General features: G+C 38.3%; 1 protein-coding gene across 4 annotated transcripts in view; it reads left to right on the forward strand.

Annotated features, from left to right (window-relative positions):
* MAP3K20 (mitogen-activated protein kinase kinase kinase 20) overlaps nt 1-19,661 on the forward strand; it is a 188,067-nt gene that overhangs the window by 80,183 nt on the left and 88,223 nt on the right. For all 4 annotated transcript variants that reach the window (XM_086718921.1, XM_086718922.1, XM_086718919.1 and 1 more), the window contains exon 3: nt 10,186-10,273. In XM_086718921.1, the coding sequence (XP_086575047.1) occupies nt 10,186-10,273 (88 nt within the window). The remainder of the gene's footprint in view (nt 1-10,185; nt 10,274-19,661) is intronic.

A 19,661-nucleotide genomic window follows, 5' to 3' on the forward strand; every position in this document is an offset into this window, starting at 1 on the left:
GAGAGACAGAGACAGAATGCGAGTGGGTTGTGGCAGAGAGAGAGGGAGACACAGAAGCAGAAGCAGGCTCTAGGCTCTGAGCTGTCAGCACAGAGCCCGACGCGGGGCTCAAATTCACAAGCTGTGAGATCATGATCTGAGCCGAAGTTGGATGCTCAACTGACTGAGCCACCCAGGAGCCCCTACATCTTTATTTTAAAATCTAGATTTTCTGATATAAGTATGGCTACTCTGGCTTTCTTTTGGTGGCAATCAGCATGATAGGTTGTTCTTCATCCTCTACTTTCAATCTGAAGGTGTCTTTAGGTCTAAAATGAGTCTCTTGTAAACAGCATATAGATGGATCTTGTTTCCTTATCCATTCTGTTACCATATATCTTTTGATTGGAGTGTTTAGTACATGGACATTTAGAGTGAGTACTGAAAGATATGAACTTATTGCCATTGTGTGGCCTGTAGAGTTGGAGTTTCTGGTGATGGTCTCTGGTCCTTCTTAGTCTTTGTTGCTTTAGTCTTTTTTTTCTTTCTTTCATCTTTTCTCCCCTCAGAGAGTACCCCTTAAAATTTCTTGCAGGGGTGGTTTAGTGGTCATGAACTCCTTTAGTTTTTGTTTGTCTGGGAAACTCTGTATCTTTCCTTCTATTTTGAATAACAGCCTTACTGAATAAAGAATTCTCAGCTGCATATTTTTCTGATTCAGCATGTTGAATATATCCTGTCACTCCTTTCTGGCCTGCCAAGTTTCTGTGGATAGGTCTGCTGTGAACCTCATCTGTCTTCCCTTGTAAGTTAAGGACTTTTTTTCTCTTGCTGCTTTCATGATTCTTTCCTTGCCTGAGTATTTTGTGAATTTGACTATGATATGCCTTGTTGATGGTCGGTTTTGGTTGAATCTAATGGGAGTTCTCTGTGCTTCCTGGATTTTGATGTCTGTGCCTTTCTCCAGGTTAGGTAAGTTTTCTGCTATGAATTGCTCACATAAACCTTTTACCCCTTTTTCTCTCTCTTCATCTTCTGGGACTCCTCTCATTTGGATGTTATTCCTTTTTAATGAGTCACTGAGTGCTCTAATTCTTACATCGTGCTCTTTTGCCTTAATCTCCCTCTTTTTTCCTGCTTCATTGTTCTCCATAAGTTTGTTCTCTATATCGCTGATTCGCTGCTCTGCTTCATCTGTCCTTGCCGCTGTGGCATCCATTCTAGATTGCAGCTCAGTTATAGCATTTTTTCTTTCATCCTGACTAGCTTTTACTTCTTTTATTTCTGCAGAAAGGGATTCTAATCTATTTTCAACCCCAGCTAGTATTCTTATTATCGTAATTCTAAATTCTGGTTCAGACATCTTGCTTGTATCTATGTTGATTAAGTCACTGGCTGTCATTTCTTCCTGTTCTTTCTTTTGGGGTGAATTCCTTCATTTCATCATTTTGGGGGAAGAAAATTAAAAAATTAAAACCAACACAAAAAAATCAAATAAAAGATGCTAGATTCTAGGTGTGTTTTGGTCTGGCTGTTTAAAGAAGCTTGGTAGAGAAAAAAGGGGAAAGAAAAGAAAAGGAAAATGTTTGAAAATTAAGAAAAAATGAATACAATAAAATAGACTAAAATGAAATGATTAAAGTAGAATAGAATTAAAAATTTACAAAAAATAAAAAATATAGTAGAAAAAAAACAATCTTTTTTAGAAGAACAGAAATAAAAATACTTTTTTTTCCTCTTTTGGTATTCAAAAATAAACAAAAAGAAAAAAAAATGAATAGATGGACCAGTGAACAGAATGAAATACACATGAAATTACATCCAGTTTCCCCTAGAAGTTAAACTATGAAGCACTTTATAGTCTGTAAACTAAGTAAGCAGAGAGACATGTAGTGTTCCTCTAGAGCACAGTTGGATGGGGCTTGGTGTAACAGCTCTGTTCTCCATTAGATGGCGCTGCTTAGCTCACTGGGGTGGATTGTTGTGGTACATGTATGCCTGTATGCGCATGTTTGGGAAAGGTGAAAATGGTGTCACCCAGCTACCTGGTCTCTAGCATCAGAACTCTGTGCTCTTGGGGCACCTGGGTGGCTTGGTAGGTTAAGCATCTGAATTCAGCTCAGGTCATGATTTCACAGTTTGTGAGTTCAAGCCCCACACTGGGCTCTCTGCTGACAGCTTGGAGCCTGGAGCAAGCTTCTGATTCTGTGTCTCCCTCTCTCTCTCTCTGCCTCTCCACCACTCACACTCTGTCTCTCTCTCAAAAATAAATAAACATTTAAAAATTTTTTTAAAAAAAGAACTCTGTGCTCTCACCAACCAGCAATCAAGCACCCCTCCTCTGTCTCCAGCTTTCATCCACTCCCCACTTATATGCTGTCTGCAACCAAGCTGTCAGCCTGCCAGGCAGTACCTCCCTCCTGAGTTTTATCTCAGATGGGGCTGTGTTTCCAAACCCCTCACTTCTGAGGGCCCTGTAGCTTTGACCTGCTCTCACCCTTTGAGAGGGTCTTGTGGAGCAATGGCTGGTGCCAGCCCACCCCCATGAACATTTGTGTGACTGCACTGCTGCAGATGTCCAGAGACTGTCAGCCTGCCCCAGAAAGTTTGTGGGATCGTGTAGCAGCAGCGTTTCAGGGATTGTGGTAAATCACTACACACATCTGGCACCAGGCTTCACTGCTCCCTAATGTCCTTATTCCAACACCAGAAAACGTGTTTGTTCTTTGGGGTCTTCTGGGACCTCTGCCTGTAGGAAAGCCACACAGCCTCTACCAAATGACTTCCCAGGGTAACCATCTCTCCCTGTGTGGCCCGAGGACCCCTTGGACCTCACTGTCTGCTCCTGAGGATTCACCCTTCCCATCAGAGCTCTGCCGGGTATCCAGCTGCAGAGTTTCAGACTCTGCACTCCCTTGTTTATAGAATCCTAATGGTATTTAAACCCTGCCCTTTCTCCTTTCTCCCTTTCTTGTTCAGTCCCTTATGGGTGTTTCCACTGTTTCTCTCCAGCTGCTTTTAGGAGGAATGCTTTTCCCATATTCTCCCTCTGTCTCCATCCTCTCTCTGCAAGCAAAGATAGCTCCCTGCCCTCTGAAGCTTCTCTCTTCCCCAGTTCATCTCTCCGTGCCATGTTCCTGCTGAGTTCTGTGACTCAAGTTATGCAGATTGTCGTGTTAATCCTCAGATCAATTTTCTAGGTGTGCAAGATGGTTTGGTACTGATCTAGCTGCATTTCAAGGATGAGAGGGGCGCCTGGGTGGCGCAGTCGGTTAAGCGTCCGACTTCAGCCAGGTCACGATCTCGCGGTCTGTGAGTTCGAGCCCCGCATCAGGCTCTGGGCTGATGGCTCAGAGCCTGGAGCCTGTTTCCGATTCTGTGTCTCCCTCTCTCTCTGCCCCTCCCCCGTTCATGCTCTGTCTCTCTCTGTCCCAAAAATAAATAAACGTTGAAAAAAAAAATTAAAAAAAAAAAAAAAAAAAGGATGAGAGAAGCAGAAAACTTCCATGCTGCTCCACCTTGTTGGCCCCACCTCCAAAAGCCTTTGACTTTGAATGCACAGTGTGAAGGACACTGCTTCCTTTGAATGATTGAATGAGCTACTTTGCTTTTTTTTTTTACTATCATACTTTGATGGATTCTCTGGAATCTTGGAATTGGTGAGGACCTCCGAGATCAGGTCCCTGGAATATTTTAAATGTCACATGCACCAGAGGGCAAGAAGGAGCAGTTGACACGGACAGTAGACATATACCTTGGACTTTTTTATACTTACTGTCTTTGTTGTCAGTGTCACATCACAGGCAGAGAGGGACCCTGTGTGACACAGTCCTGCTGTTACATGGGGGGTCATAGCTGTTGATAGCCAGGGAGAAAAACCTGTTCCTAAGGTGTAAATGGAGCCTGCCAGCCTACTGATGTGGGTCTTCATCAACTATTTCTTTCATTAGAGAGTGTTGTTTGTATAGATCAATAGAGTGGTGTCAGTATCTTTACTTTCTTTCAAAAAGGAAGTGAACTCACTTTTATTAATAACATGTCACATAAATACATAGAGACTGTATCAGTGGAATGTAAAAAATGTAAAACAGGCTTTAAAAACAGAATCTTTAAGGGTTTTATGACAGCTCTCAAATATTAAACATATTTAAATTTGGGATTAGGTTGAAAAACTTTTAGTTATAAGCCATGGGGATATAATATACAGCATGGTGACTGCAGTTAATAATACTGTGTTGTATATTTGAAAGTTGCTAATGGAGTAGGTCTTAAGAGTTCTTATCACAAGAAAAAACTTGTCACTGTGCTGGTGATGGATGTTAGTTAGACTTACTGTGACTAGTTTGCAGTGCATATAAATATTGAATCTTCATGTTTTATATCTGAAACTAATGTTATATGTCAATCATAACTCAATTTTTTTCAAGAAGGCAATTTTGCCAAAATAAAAATACGTTTTGAATCAAGGGAAAGGGATTGCTCCGAAGATGAAGCTATTAATTTAAAATGTTCTTTTAAGACTGTTAAAAGTACTTTAAAGGAAGAAAATTAAAACTTAAATTCCCTTAAATGTATTTAAATTATGATATTTAGCTAAATTTAATTTAAATTATGATACTTTACTTCTCTTAATCTCTCTGAATCAGCCATTTGGACCCTGTGTGTTAGTCAACTTCCAAAACCATGGCAGACTGAGCTAATGGCTGACTCATCTCCCCATATAAAGATATAGAAAGGCCAGTTAAATTAAAACTAACAGAATACCTCCTCCCCAGCTCTGTTAACAAACTACAACTCCTCTGTAACCCTTCCCATAAAGGAAGAAGAAGTAGGGAAGGGGCAAAGGAGGAAAGGGGGGAGGTAGAGGAAGAAATCAGCCAGCTGGAAACAGTAGGAACAGTCACGTAGCTTACTGTAAGCGCAGATGAGTTCGGACATTTTTGTACTCCCATAAAGACGTTTTTATGGACAGACTGTGGCTACCTCACTTCTGTATCAGATTGGGACTCTTTGTTTTATGGAGTGTCTTTGAGCCAGAGGTAAAATTGTCTGTCACAGAGTTTCCTTACTTCCTTAAATCCTAATCTGGAAAACTGCTTCTTTACCTAAGGATATCTAGACCTTGAGCTGTGTAACTTTGAGATGATTACTCTGTGTGTGTACGTGTATGGGGGTACATATATGCATATAAATAGAAGATCATCATCTCCGCAGAAGTCTAGAATAGAATTTTTTTAAACTTTTTTTTTATTGTGGTAAAATATACATAGCATGAAATTTGCCATTTTAGCCATATTTAAGTGTACAGTTCAGTGGCATTAGTTACATTCACAGTGTCGTACAAACATCACTACTGTCTGTTTCCAAATCTTTTCTTAACTCCGAGCAGAAACTCTACACATTAAACAGCATTAGTGTAACCTTAACCTTCTTTCCTTATCTCTGAATTTTCCAATTCAAGATAGGTCATAAAAGCAGGATCATGCGATATTTGTTGTTTTATGTCTGGCAGATTCACTTAGCAGGATGTGTTCAAGGTTCATCTGTGTTGTAACATACATCAGAACTTAATCCCTTTTTATAGTTAAATTAATATTCCATTGTATTTATAAATCATGTTTTATTTATTCATCAGTTGATTGTATTTGGGTTGCTTCTACCTTTTGATTATTGTGAGTAATGCTGCAGTGAGCTTTGGCATACACATATTTGAGTTCCTAGAATGGCATTTTGCAAACTGAGAAATACATAGATTCTGTACATAGAAATATTAGGTCATCTGTATTTCCAACATTGATTAAAATTATTATTTCAGGGTAACTTAAGTATACACAGAATAGGGGTGCCTGGGTGGCTCAGTCGGTTGAACATCTGACTTCAGCTCAGGTCATGATCTCACAGATCATGAGTTCAAGCCCCACATCAGGCTCTGTGCTGACAGCTCAGAGCCTGAAGCCTGCTTTGAGTTCTGTGTCCCCCTCTCTCTCTGCCCCTTTCCTGTTCATACACTTTCTCTCTCTCAAAATTAAATAAACATTAAAAAAAATTTTAAAAATATATACATAAAATAACACTAAGAACTACTTGTGCTTTTTAAAAAAAAAAAGTTTTTATTTTTAAGTAATCTCTATTCCCAACATGGGACTCAGACTCAAAACCCCAATGTCAAGAGTCACATGCTCTACTGACTGAGCCAGCCAGACACCCCAGAACTCCTTACACTTACAGCTCTTATAAAATCAAACCAATTTTCCAGTTAAGTAAAAATAAAACTATAAAATCAGTATAGCTAAAGTGAACAATTTTCATCAATTACATTTACTGAAAATAAATGGGTTTTGCTGATGTTGATAGTATAAAAAGATAAATTTTTTGGCACAATGGAACATTATTTTAGCCATCGTTATTATGTTTCCTTTATAACAGTGAGCTTGTTTTAGACCACTATTCCATTATTTTGATGGGCAGTCTATTTGCTAGAGTATTCCAGAATATAAATCTGGAAAACAACAATTTAAGGAGAAGTTTTTTTGTTACTACAACAGTCTCACCAATGAATGGTTGGCAAGCAGGTTCTTGTAAAGACAAATCCACAGAATACATCCACTTGATATCAGATACTGACTGCTACAGCACAGGTTTTATTTGGCTAATCCCACAGTTATTTCTGTTGGAACTTGCTTGAATTGGTAACTTCATATTACTTGACCTTCCTTTATTGTAAATACCACTTATTTATGTAGTCTGTGTTGATTATAAATAAATTCATTATCATAGAACTAGTATAGCACTCTAAAGTAGTATGTTGTTTTCATGATGTTAAATCAAATTCTTAGTTTATTAAATTAGAACCTAAGTCTTATAATGTGAAAATGTCTTTTACTTACTAATTATACCACAAGAATTTAGTTTTTCTTAACTAAAAAAAATTTAAATGAACATGATAGTGGCACACAAGATGGTCGTTAGTTGAACATTAGCATATCTTACCAGCACTTGATAAATTCTATTTCTCCAAGGCATCACTTGGCAATATCTTAAATGTAAACTTGAAAATTAGCTGGAACATTGAAAATGCCATGTAGTGCTGAATTATAAAATGATCATCCATGGATTTAGAATATACTTTTTTTTTTTAAGTAGGCTCTGCACCCAACATAGAGTTTGAACTCATGACCCTGAGATCAAGAGATCTTGAGATCAGTAATCAAATGCTTTAATGACTGAGCCAGCCAGGCACCCCTTAGAATATTCTTGTATTTATTCTTTCTTAATACAAACATTTTTGTAAAGATTTTATTTTTTTAAGTAAGCTCTACACTCAATGTGGGGCTCTACTTACAACCCCAAGATCAAAAGTCACATGCTCTACCCACTGATCTAGCCAGGTATAAACATTTTTGATGGTCACAGAATTTAGATAGCCAAGAACATACCAAAACATACCAAAGGATAAACACTCCCCTATTTTGACAAATACTAGTCCAAACGTTAATGCTTTACTCACATTGAATTCTAATGCTTCACTTGGAAAGAGTTGATCTGCCTTAAAAATAGTGGGGGCTTAGGGGCACCTGGGTGGTTCAGTTGGTTGAGTGTCTGACTCTTGGTTTCGGCTCAGGTCTTGATCTCACAGTTCTGTGAGGTCAGGCCCCACATGGTTCTTTGTGCTGAGCACAGAGCCTGCTTAGGATTCTTTCCCTCTCTCTTCCTCTCTCTTCCTCCCTCTCTCCCTCTATCTCTACCCCTCCCCTGTACACGTGCTCTCTCTCTCAAAATAAATAAATAAACTTAAAAAAAAAAACCATAAAGGGGCTTATGTTTTCCAAACTTCACATGAACTCTGTTTAATAACAAAGTTCATTTATTGTTTCTTTCTTTTTTAAAATGTTTGTTTATGGGGCGCCTGGGTGGCGCAGTCGGTTAAGCGTCCGACTTCAACCAGGTCACGATCTCGCAGTCCGTGAGTTCGAGCCCCGCGTCAGGCTCTGGGCTGATGGCTCAGAGCCTGGAGCCTGTTTCCGATTCTGTGTCTCCCTCTCTCTCTGCCCCTCCCCTGTTCATGCTCTGTCTCTCTCTATCCCAAAAATAAATAAACTTTGGAAAAAAAAAAATTAAAAAAAAAAAAATAAAAAAAAAATAAATAAAAAAAAAAATAAAATGTTTGTTTATTTTTGAGAGAGAGAGAGAAAGAGAGAAACAGAGTGTGAGCAGGGGGAGGGGCAGAGAGAGAGGGAGACACAGAATCCGAAGCAGGCTCCAGGCTCTGAGCTGTCCACACAGAGCCCGACTCGGGGCTTGAACTCACAAACCATGAGATCATGACCTGAGCTGAAGTTGGACACTTAACTGACTGAGCCACTCAGGTGCCCCTTGTTTATTGTTTCTTAATAAGAAATAGGATTGCCATATAGATGAATAATTATCTTGCCCAATTAATGAATTTTGCTTCTATTTGGAAAACTAAACTATGAGAAGCAGGTTGTTTGATGAACACAGAACCTCTGCACACAGTAGGCACTCAGTGTGAGAGAAATGTTTTGATAGCCCCCTTCAGCACCTGTATCACTGAAAGAAAAACATTGTCAAAGAAACCTTGATAAATGTCTCAACCAGTTGATAATAATTTTCCCTTCTCTTGATTCCATATTGACCTCATGGCAGCCCTTAAATTTCTCTTTTGTGCCTAGTTCTGATTTTAATGAAATCTCAATTCTTATCCTATGACAGAAATTTATAACAAATAACACCAACTTACATTGTGCAGATTCCCAAAGGGGAGTCCTCTTTCTAACCAACCCTTGTCCATTTTTCCTTAATTGCTTACATTCTTTTTTATTTTTTTAATGTTTGTTTTTCGAGAGAGTGAGACTGTGAGCAGGGAAGGAGCAAGAGAGAGAGAGGGAGACACAGAATCCAAAGCAGGCTCTAGGCTCTGAGCTGTCAGCACAGAGCCCGATGTGGGGCTCGAACTCACAGACCATGAGATCATGACCTAAGCTGAAGCCAGATCGACTGAGCCACCCAGGTTCCCCAATTAATTGCTTACATTCTTGATGATACCCTTTCTGGCATGGGGAATTATAAATCTCCTATTTACTTACTGCCAATAACATGCTTTTCATTAAAAAATGTTAAATGTTTTCATACTTAAGTGATTTTATATCTAACTGTATTATAATTCCTGATTAGCAATATTTTATCTCCATAAAACTGGTAACTCCATGTGATTTAGTTAATTTAGAAAATGTTCTTCTACAGACATTTGCAGAAGTAGCTTTGTTTTTTCATTAAAATTAAGTTTAATAAATAAAATTTATTTTTTATGATGTCACTCTGCAGTAGAGTTTGCTAATATTTAATACATTTCAAATGTAAAGTATGGCTTCCCTATCAAATCACTGCTGAAGGTCAGGAATCCACCCTTACATCCTTTACAGCACCTTGCTGCATATAGCAAAGAGCGATAATACATTTGAACGATTAGATACTATAAATGGCTATTACTTGAATCTATTTCAGTAATAGTTAAGAAATCCTCCCTTAATTTTGTCATGATTCTTCACCCAGCCAATAGAAGGTCAGTCTTGAGTCTCTCAGAAGACGTGATGCAGAAAACACCCATTCAACTCTTAGGAAGAGGGCTTTCTGTAAATAAATATGGTATTTCGCCACTTCGTCCTCCTCCTCCACTATCAGTCATGCTGGCCTGCTAGGGAGCAGTTCTGTTGTTGCCACTTCAACCCCATTTCCTTTTTACATTTTTAGGAAGTTTCAATAGAAATTCTTAAACTTGGGCACTTGGGTGGCTCAGTCGGTTAAGCGTCCGACTTAGGCTCAGGTCATGATCTCACGGTTCATGGGTTCGAGCTCTGCGTCGGGCTCTGTGCTGACAGCTCAGAGCCTGGAGCCTGCTTCAGATTCTGTCTCCCTCTTTCTCTGCCCCTCCCCCGCTCACACTGTGCGCGCGCGCGTGCGCGTGTTGTGTCTCTCTCACAAATAAAATAAACATTAAAACAAACTTTTTTTTAAATCCTTAAACTTTCAAGACCACTGCTAAGACAGAGTTCTATCAGCATCCCATACTTGTTGAGCATACATATATCTTTGTAAATGTATGTTAAAGGAAATTGAATAGGAAACCTATTTTATGAGACTTTTATAAAGGTGAAATTTTATGTAACTTTGTATTTGATTTTTGTACAGGCAGAAATACTCAGTGTCCTCAGTCACAGAAACATCATCCAGTTTTATGGAGTAATTCTTGAACCTCCCAACTATGGTATCGTCACAGGTAGGCACGAATCATTTGACTTTTCTTTCCCCAATTACCTAGCTTTAGATTCCTTAATATGCTAAAATGCTTAATATTAGGTTCAGTCATGAATTGTGTGCTACTGTCAGATGTCACTTCTGTTGCTATAAAGCATTAATAAAACTGATTATATCAATATAATTAAGAATGGTGTTTCCACTTCTACCCATGTTTAATTGTGCTAATTATATCTGCGCAAATGCTATTTAAATGCACTCGCAGCTGCAATACCAATATTTAAAGGTGCCGTTTAACTAAAATTTCATTTAATTAGCTGAAATGAGCAATGTTTTTTGTAACTCCGTGACCTTTTACAAATTAAGATTTCTTGAGCTGTTCATGTTGTAATTCTTTGCAAGGTATTTTAATCCCTTTAGAGCATTCTTTCCTCAAGGTCTCTGACGTGAGAATAATATTTTTCAGGTTTGGTCATCGGGGTTGGTAATGACCTTGATCTAAATTATCACATTTGGAGCAGCAGTTTATAACTGATGGGAATACCCTTTCCAGAAAGGAGCACACAGAAAATGTTGCCATATAAAAACAAAGACCCATGTTTTTAATACTTTGTGCTCATATGTGTACAATCCAATAAGCAGCTTTAGGTCTATAATAAGTATAACATTCAATTTTATAATAAATGACTTTGGTCACGTTCTTTATCATGGCTGTTCTTTGATTAAAACAAAACCAACAAGAAACCTTAAAAGATTAACCCTGTCTTCTTCTGCTATAGTGGTAACACCTATAATTTTCTTTACAGAAAGTAATAACCAAAATAACCCTCAATAAAAAGGTTTGGATTCAGTACTTTCTTATAAACGCTCTCATCTAACACTTACAGTAATCCCATAAGATAGGTAAAGTAATTTCTATTTCATAAATAAGAAATTAAAACTCTAACTTAAGTACCTTTCCCAAGGTCATCCAGCTAGTGGTAGATCCACTAAATTTCTCAGATTGACCTTCTACAGAAGCGCCTCTTCTTAAATGCAGCCTGGGCTCTAGACGGCTCAGGGCACCAGTTCTTCCCATCCAAGGGATATAGTTCTGTAACTTCTGTCTTTGAGTAGCAAGCAGTTTAACAGGCTCTTACTCTGATAAATAGCATTTTTACCTAAGTTCTTACATGGAGGGAATTTTATCCCTATTTAGCTATATGTATTTAGGTCTATGCCTAAAATGGGGTAATGTGGCAGTTTCTGCTCTTTCCTATTAACCTGCATACCCAAGAATGAGTTACAGTGTTAGGGTGTAAACCACATTTAACTTACGTCATATTTCTGACTAAAGTTAAACCTCGTCCTGTCCCAGGTACCATATTGTTCCCCGCTCCCTAGTCCATCATATTTACTTTTAACTAGTTGGGTTTACCTCTAAAATCTGAATCCAGTTTTCTGTTCCTCGTTTGTGACTTAAATTATTCTTACCTAGCAGATGAAAGCATGGTGCTCCAAAGAGATTAGATTAGATACTATGCTAATACTATACTATTAGATTAGAGATAGATTAGATACTGTGCTTCTTGTCTTGTACCCTTGACGTTTAATACTTTTGAGTGGAAGACATTAGCTTTAATGAACTCAGTGGACTATTTATGAAGTTTTGTAGCTTCTCGAGGTGAGGATGAGGAATAGAAAAAGGGACTTGAGTCATGGTGTGAATTCCTTTTTCTAAGAGTTTATTCTGAGTCCCAAGGAGGATGTGAAACACATTCATTGTTAGCCAGCATACTCACCTCGGGTCTTCTCATCCAAAAGAGGAAGAAAGGATCCAAGGAGTTGGATGAGTAAGTTTGATTTTATTTAGTTTGTTTTTTTTTTTAATGGACTAGCTGGTCCTTTATTTCATGCACCCCTCTAGCATTCCGTGCTCATACCTAGACCTGCCCCACATCTTTGGTTATAATTGATTAGCTCTTTTTAGATCCATGTCTGTTTCTCTGTAGAGCCAGTAATAAGCAACTGTTAACATTAAACATTTCTTTAAAACCACACAGATTTCACAATTGTCAGGTAATAGTAAATTGTGTATTTGTGACTCTTTTATTGACCTGTGAGGTTGATTATTAAAGACACTTCTTAGCCAAGTTTTGGTGTTTTAAAGTGTATTAATTTGATAAGATTATTTTTGTTTCTAGAAATACTAATTTTGATTGTTTACAAGTATCCACCAAATAAATGTGAACTTCTCAAATGACCTGTAGCTTAAAGATCAAGTCATGTTCTGTGCGTGGGTAGCGGTCTATTTGCCAACTGAGCCTAGTTGGGGAGATCAGATGGGTTGGGGATGATAACAGCTATTCTGCCTCTTGAAATGAGCACAAATAAGTCTTAATATGGGGAGGTGAAGAGAGAACAGAGAGACAAACAGGCACATAGACCTTGATCATCCAGCTTAGCTGGCTCCCCCTCTTTTGAACTCTGTCAGAGTTCTCAGATGTTGGGGTTCTGAGAGGGGAAACTTGAATCCATTCCACTTGAGTTTGTTAACAGAAAAGGTTGTTGCAGCAAGCAGCTGTTGTCACTCATACGGAGGACTTGAAAGAATGATTTGTCAGAGTGTTGGAATAGAATGGACACTGGTATTGGAATTGGGAGATGTGAGGTCTTGTCATGATTCTGCCAAAGCTGCATTGATGGATCTCTGATGATCTATGTCTCAGTTTTCTCCCATGTGAATGAAGGGACTAGAATAGATGATTTCTTGGTGGGAGTGTGTGTGTGTGTCCTGAAACTTTTCATCACAGACTTAAAAAACCTGCTTATAGGGGGACGCAAGGAAGAATTCTAGAGGCAACTGCCACTTTATTTCCCTTGGAGGGGAAGTGGGCCTCTTTCCCCCAGACCTACAAAGAAATGGAGTGACTAGGGGCGCCTGGGTGGCTCAGTCGGTTGAGCGTCCGACTTCAGCTCAGGTCACGATCTCGCAGTCCGTGAGTTCGAGCCCCGCGTCGGGCTCTGGGCTGATGGCTCGGAGCCTGGAGCCTGTTTCCGATTCTGTGTCTCCCTCTCTCTCTGCCCCTCCCCCGTTCATGCTCTGTCTCTCTCTGTCTCAAAAATAAATAAACGTCAAAAAAAATTAAAAAAAAAAAAAAAAGAAATGGCGTGACTAAAACTCAGACTACAAAGTCAAAAGAAAAGATACAGTAATGGGTCACCTTTTCTTTGATCTTTGGAAACCTCTTAATTCTGTACTACTCCCATTCTTTTATTTTTGTTTTCTTGATAGGTATTTACACACATACTTGATGATTCAGAGTGTAATGGTGAGATAACCCCTGGGGAGGAAGGTGGGATTGTTAGATACTAGGTCATGTAGTTCTTTTGTAGCCACATTGGAGAGGAAGCTGCACAAAGTACCTGGAGGCAGACTGGGTCCCAGGACTCCAGGGGAAGGTGGTTGAGGGTTTCAGAGGCCTAGGGAATTAAATCTTTGTGTCTAGGGCTGCTGTCACCTCTTAAGTTTGTTACCGATTCTACATGACCTCTTTTACTACTCGGAGAGAGGAGAGAGGAGGATACTAGTTCTACATGATTCTTCAACAGGCCCAAATTCTCATTCAACTCAACCATGGAAAACATACTAATTTTTTAGTGCCTGATCTCACTTCCTTGAACTTGAACTTGACCTTGATTTATTTTAGGCACAGACACATCTAATTTGCATGCTTTGATATTGTGTTGGTCTCTTCTCATTAGCCAATTAGAAACAAATGTCATGTCTTGTTATAACAAATTCCAGACATTTACCTAAATTCGTTTGTTCTATTATAATCCAAACTAAGCTTGGTCTTGGTAATATTTTATTACAAAGAGATTTTGAGGTAATGGTGTTTGTTTTAACAAGACTGACTATATGTTTACATTTTTCAGAACCAGCTATCATTGCCATTAAAACTAAAAGGGAAAAATTACCTTAGAAATCAAAAGGAGGAGCTCTTGGGTGCCTCAGTTGGTTAAACGGCTGACTCTTGGTTTCTGCTCAGGTCATGATCCCAGAATCGTGGGATCAAGCCCCATATTAGGCTACACACTGAGCGTGGAGACTGCTTGAGATTCTCTCTCTCTTTCCCTTTGCCCCTCTCCCCTGCTTGCATGCGTGCACTCTCTCAAATTAAAAAAAGAAAAAAAGAAAAAATAAAAAGGAGATGTTTGCTTAATATGGTTCTTAATGATCTTTTTTTAAAAAAGAATTAAAACAAATACTTTATACCAAAGTCTAATAAACTGTGTTCCAGGGAGAAGTGAAGTGGTTTATAAAGCATATAATCACATGTGTATTGGCGAGCCCTTAATTTCTAATGAGAAGACCAAAAGGATGAAAGAACTATGTCTTCTTACCCACATATTTAAAGATCACATTTTATATGAAATAATAGTGCTGCCTTTCTTGCATCCTCACATTCATGAAACAATTTCAATTATGTATCTTCTACATCTATGTTTGTTTCATTATCTGAATCCATTTTTCAAGTATCTTAGCCTAGTTTTCAGTGCACATCCCATTGGAGATGAAAATGCCTTGCTGTATGTCCCCTCCACTCCCAGTTACTATACTTCACAGCAAGAGATTCTGCGTCACCAGCTGGGTATTCCACACTTTAACTCCATTCTAACATGATCTACCTGGAGATAGCGTCAGATACCACAGGTTAGGGTCAATCCCACAAGAGTGCCTTCCCTCCACAAGAGATGCCATTTTCAAATTCAGGTTGTCACCTGTACTTCTGACCTCTGGCTATAAATAGGAGGTTCCTACTATGCCCTCCTTGGATTTGATTAAATACTGGAACTCAGGAAAAAACAGTTTACTTACTAGATTACTGATTTATTACAAAGGATATTAAAGGGCAAAAATGAAAAGTCAGATGAAGAGATACATAGAGTGAAGTCCAGAAGGGTTCTGAGTGCAGGAGTTTCTGTCCCTTTGGAGTTTGGGGTGAGTCTTCCCAGAATGTGGATATGTTCCTCTCCACCCATCTGGAAGCTCTCTCAACCCCATCTTATTGGATTTTTATATAAGTTTTATTACACAGGCATGGTTGATTAAAGCACTGGCATTGGGGATGTTCAACCTCCAGCCCTGTCCCCTCTGCAGAGGTACATGTGTACTGGGGGAGGGGGGAGGGGTGGATTCTAGTCTCTTGGTTGGTTCTCCTGGCAAATAGCCTTTATCCTTAGGGGCTTTCCAAAAGTCACTTCATTAACATAAACTCAGATGTGGTGAAAAGGGGTTTGTTGTGAATAACAAGACACTCTTTTTACCTGGATGGCTCTGGAGCTATTTGAGGAACCAAGGACAAAGACCAAATATGACAAAAGATACTCCCATTACTCTTATTGCTTAGAAAATTCCATGGGTTTTTGGAGCTGTGTTTCAGAAACAGGAAGATGACAAATACATATATTTTTTTAACGGCTTTTTTTTTAATGTTTATTTTTGAGAGAAAGAGAGCACGCACGCAAGCGAATGCGCACAAGCACACAAGGGGTGGAGGGACAGAGAGAGAGGGAGACACAGAATCCAAAGCAGGCTCCAGGCTCTGAACTGTCAGCACAGAGCCCAACGTGGGGCTCGAACTTGTGAACCACGAGATCATGACCTGAGCCAAAATCGGATGCTTAACTGACTGAGCCACCCAGGTGCCCCAAGGAATAATTTTTTATGATAACATATATTTACTTGTGTGAATTAACTTTAGTTTCAAAGTATTGTTCCTACCTTATATCTTCACAAATTTTAAAAAGCCATTTGTTGATATTCTAGATGCTATCATTATGATATTGATACTTATAAATCATTAAAGTTGGAATGGGATAATTCTCAGCCTCCCAAAATAAGGCCCAGCCTTTCTCCAAATTGGCCTTTAATATAAAGTGGAATTTTCTGGGAGAGACTGCCAGCTACAAATGAATTAGGAAGTTAGCAAATCCTCTCCCCAAAAGCATCTGTGAATCTGGACAAAATTTTTGGCGCTCTGGAAATTGACCAAATTGACAACAATCTCAGAAGTGTTTATATTTGAAAAATTGCTGAATTTGAGATAATAATAGTGGGAATCAGTAGTACTCTAGCCTACAGTTGTTCTCGTTCTTCTTATCCCACCCTCACACCAGCTCGGTCCACACAAAGGGCAGGCCATGAGGATTGGCAGCTTTTTTTTTTTGCCACAGTGGAAGTGTGCTCACTAGATTGGAACATGGGTAATGCCTCCATCCCAGCAGCATTGTCAGTGATGGTCCTGGTGGCACATGAACAGGGAGGGCCCACAGCCCTACTAGCCTGAATAGAAGGTTGTGATTGGAGCAAATATATACCTGAGTGAGGCCATACATATGCAGAAAAGAGACTGGGGAGGGCCCACGCTATACACATACTCCTTCCTAATGGGCTCTGAGCCTATGAAAATACAAAGAGGAGACAAAAAAGGTCTTGTGTACAGTAAAAGCTACAGTGAATTTTGAATGTCCTCCTACTTCTTACATACAGATCCATCAGCCCAAGATATTTAAGCATAATTTCTGTATAACCACTGTCTGATCATTAATCTGTGGAGATATATGACAATCCCTGTAAAAGGCCAAACTTAGAAATAAAAACAAGATAAAAAAAACAAAACCAACAAATAAGCATAGACATCACCAGAGGGCATACTGTAGGAAAGAAAGATATCATAAATTTAACCCAAGCAAGTTAATAAACAAAACATCAATAACAACTTTTAAGGGGGAAGTCAGAATCCAGAGTTGCTCCAGTACATCATCTAAACTGTCCAAATTTTAAGAAAAGTAACTAGACTTACAAAGAGACAGAAATATTTGATCTATATTCAGGAAGAAAGGCCATGAATGGAAGTAGTTTCTAAGTATCCTAAGATTTTGGATTTAACATACAAAGATTTCAAAGGATCAGTATGTTCAGAGAACTAAAGGAAACTATTTAAAGAATTAAAATTAAAACAGTGAATGAAACAACAAAGAATCTCATTAAGTAAATAGAATTTTTTTTAATAGGACCCCATGGAAAGTCTGGATTGAAAAGGACCATAATTAAAATGAAAAATAATGTAGAGTGACTGAATAACACATTTGAGATAGCAAAGAAAAAAAATCAGTGAACTTAAAACTGGGCCAATAGAAACTGTCCAGTATGAAAAAGAGAAAAAATTTGTGTAAGGATGAACAGAACCTCAGAGACCTATGGACGACATCAGGTGTACTAATGTGTAATAGTAGCAGAAAGAGAAGAGGAGTAGAAAATGGAAAAAAACAGAAAAATAGTTGAAGAAATAATGGCCAGAAAAACTGAATTTGATATAACGCATTCACCTATGTACTGGAGAAGCTCAGTGAACTCTAAGTAGGATAGATTCAAAAGAACCCATACCTAGACACAAACTAGATTGTTAAAAACAAAGTGAAACCCTTGGAAGTAGTAAATAAAAACAACTTCTCACCTCTAAGGGAATAACAATAAGATTAATGGCAACTTCTCATCTACAACAGTAAAGGCCAGAAACAGTAGACATTGAAAATACTGAAAGAAAAAATTACATCCAGCAAAAATTATCCTTTAAAAATGAAAACAAAGATGGGGCACCTGGGTGGCTCAGTCAGTTGAGTGTCCGACTTTGGCTCAGTTCATGATCTCCCGGTTCGTGAGTTCGAGCCTCGCACCAGGCTCTGTGCTAACAGCTCAGAGCCTGGAGCCTACTTCTGCTTCTGTGTCTTCCTCTCTCTCTGCCCCTCCCCTGCTCACACTGTCTCTCTCTATCTCAAAAATAAATAAACATTTAAAAAAATAAGTAAAAAATAAAAATGAAAACAAAGCAAAGATGTGCTTGAATAAAGGATGAGAGAATTTGTTATTAGTTCTGCCGTACAAGAAATACTAAAAGAAGTCCTTCAGGCTAAAAGAAAATGACAACAGATAGTAATTCAAGGAGAAGTAAAGGGCACTGGAAATGATAAATATGTGGGTTACTCTAAAACACTCCATGTGTGTATTTGTTCTTATTTCTTCTTGTAACATCCTTAAACACATAAAGTTGCATGAAGCAATAATTAAAAAATTATTTTTTTTGCTGTTTTGCTTACTTAAAAAATATAGATATATTTTACAGTAATCGCATAAAAATGAGGGAGGGAATGGAGCTGTATTAGAGAACAGTTTATTTTACTAGAATTTAGTGTTGAAATAGGTTGTGCTAAATTAAGATGTATTTTATATTCCCTTTAGCTACCATGAAGAAAGTCCACTCATGAAATATAGGAAAAAAATCAACTGAGGAATTAAATTATAAATAAAAAATATTAACATAGAAGAGGGCAGTAAAGGAAGAGAAGATGACTGAGAAGGATGGGAGACATGTAAAAAACAATATGGCAAAATCAAATCCAGCCATATCAATAATTATATTAAGTGTGAATGGTCTAAACTTTCTAGTCAAAAGACAGAGGTTGTCAGACTGGATTTAAAAGAGCAAGATCCAACAATATGTTGTCTATAAGAGACACATTTTATTTTATTTTTTAATGTTTATTTGAAAGAGAGAGAAAGCATGAGCAGGGGTTGGTGCAGAGAGAGAGGGAGAGAGAAGATCCCAAGCAGGTTCTGCACTCAGCATGGGTCCCAATGCAGGGCTTGATCTCATGACCATGAGATCACAACCTGTGCCAAAATTGAGAGCTGGATGTTTGACTGAGCCACTCAGGCGCCTCTACAAGAGACACATTTTAGATTCAAAGACACAGAAACGTTGAAAGTAAATGGATGGAAAAAGACCTATCATGCAAACACTAACCATGAGAGAATTGGAGTAACTACATTAATTTCAGACAAAATAGACTTAAGAGAAGAAATAGAGATGAATAGGGTCATTTCATAATGATAAAAGGATCATCCCACTAGAAAGATAGAGCACCTGAAATATATACACACCTAACAACAGGTCCACAAAGTACAAGAAGCAAAAACTGACAAAATGTAAAGGATAAATAGGCAATTCAGCAATATTTGATTTCACTACCCTACTCTCAATAATTTATAGGACAGCTAGACGGAAAATAGCAAGGATCTAGAAGACTTGACAAACACTCTCCATCAATTCTATCTAAGTCACCATACATAGAACACACCACTTAACAAAAAATACACATTCTTTTTAAGTACATGTGGAACATTCTCCAGGATACAGCATAAGTGACGCTATGAAATAAATCTCGATACATCTAAAAGGATTGTAATAATGCAATTTATGTTCTCCACTACAGTAGAATTAAGTTAGAAATCAACACAAGAAAGAAATCTGAAAAAACCCCAAATATTTGGAAATTAAACAACACACTTCTAAATACTCAGTGAG

Source organism: Puma concolor, chromosome C1 (genome assembly GCF_028749965.1).
Source record: "Puma concolor isolate L17-30 chromosome C1, mPumCon1.1.hap2, whole genome shotgun sequence".
Lineage (NCBI taxonomy): Eukaryota > Metazoa > Chordata > Mammalia > Carnivora > Felidae > Puma > Puma concolor.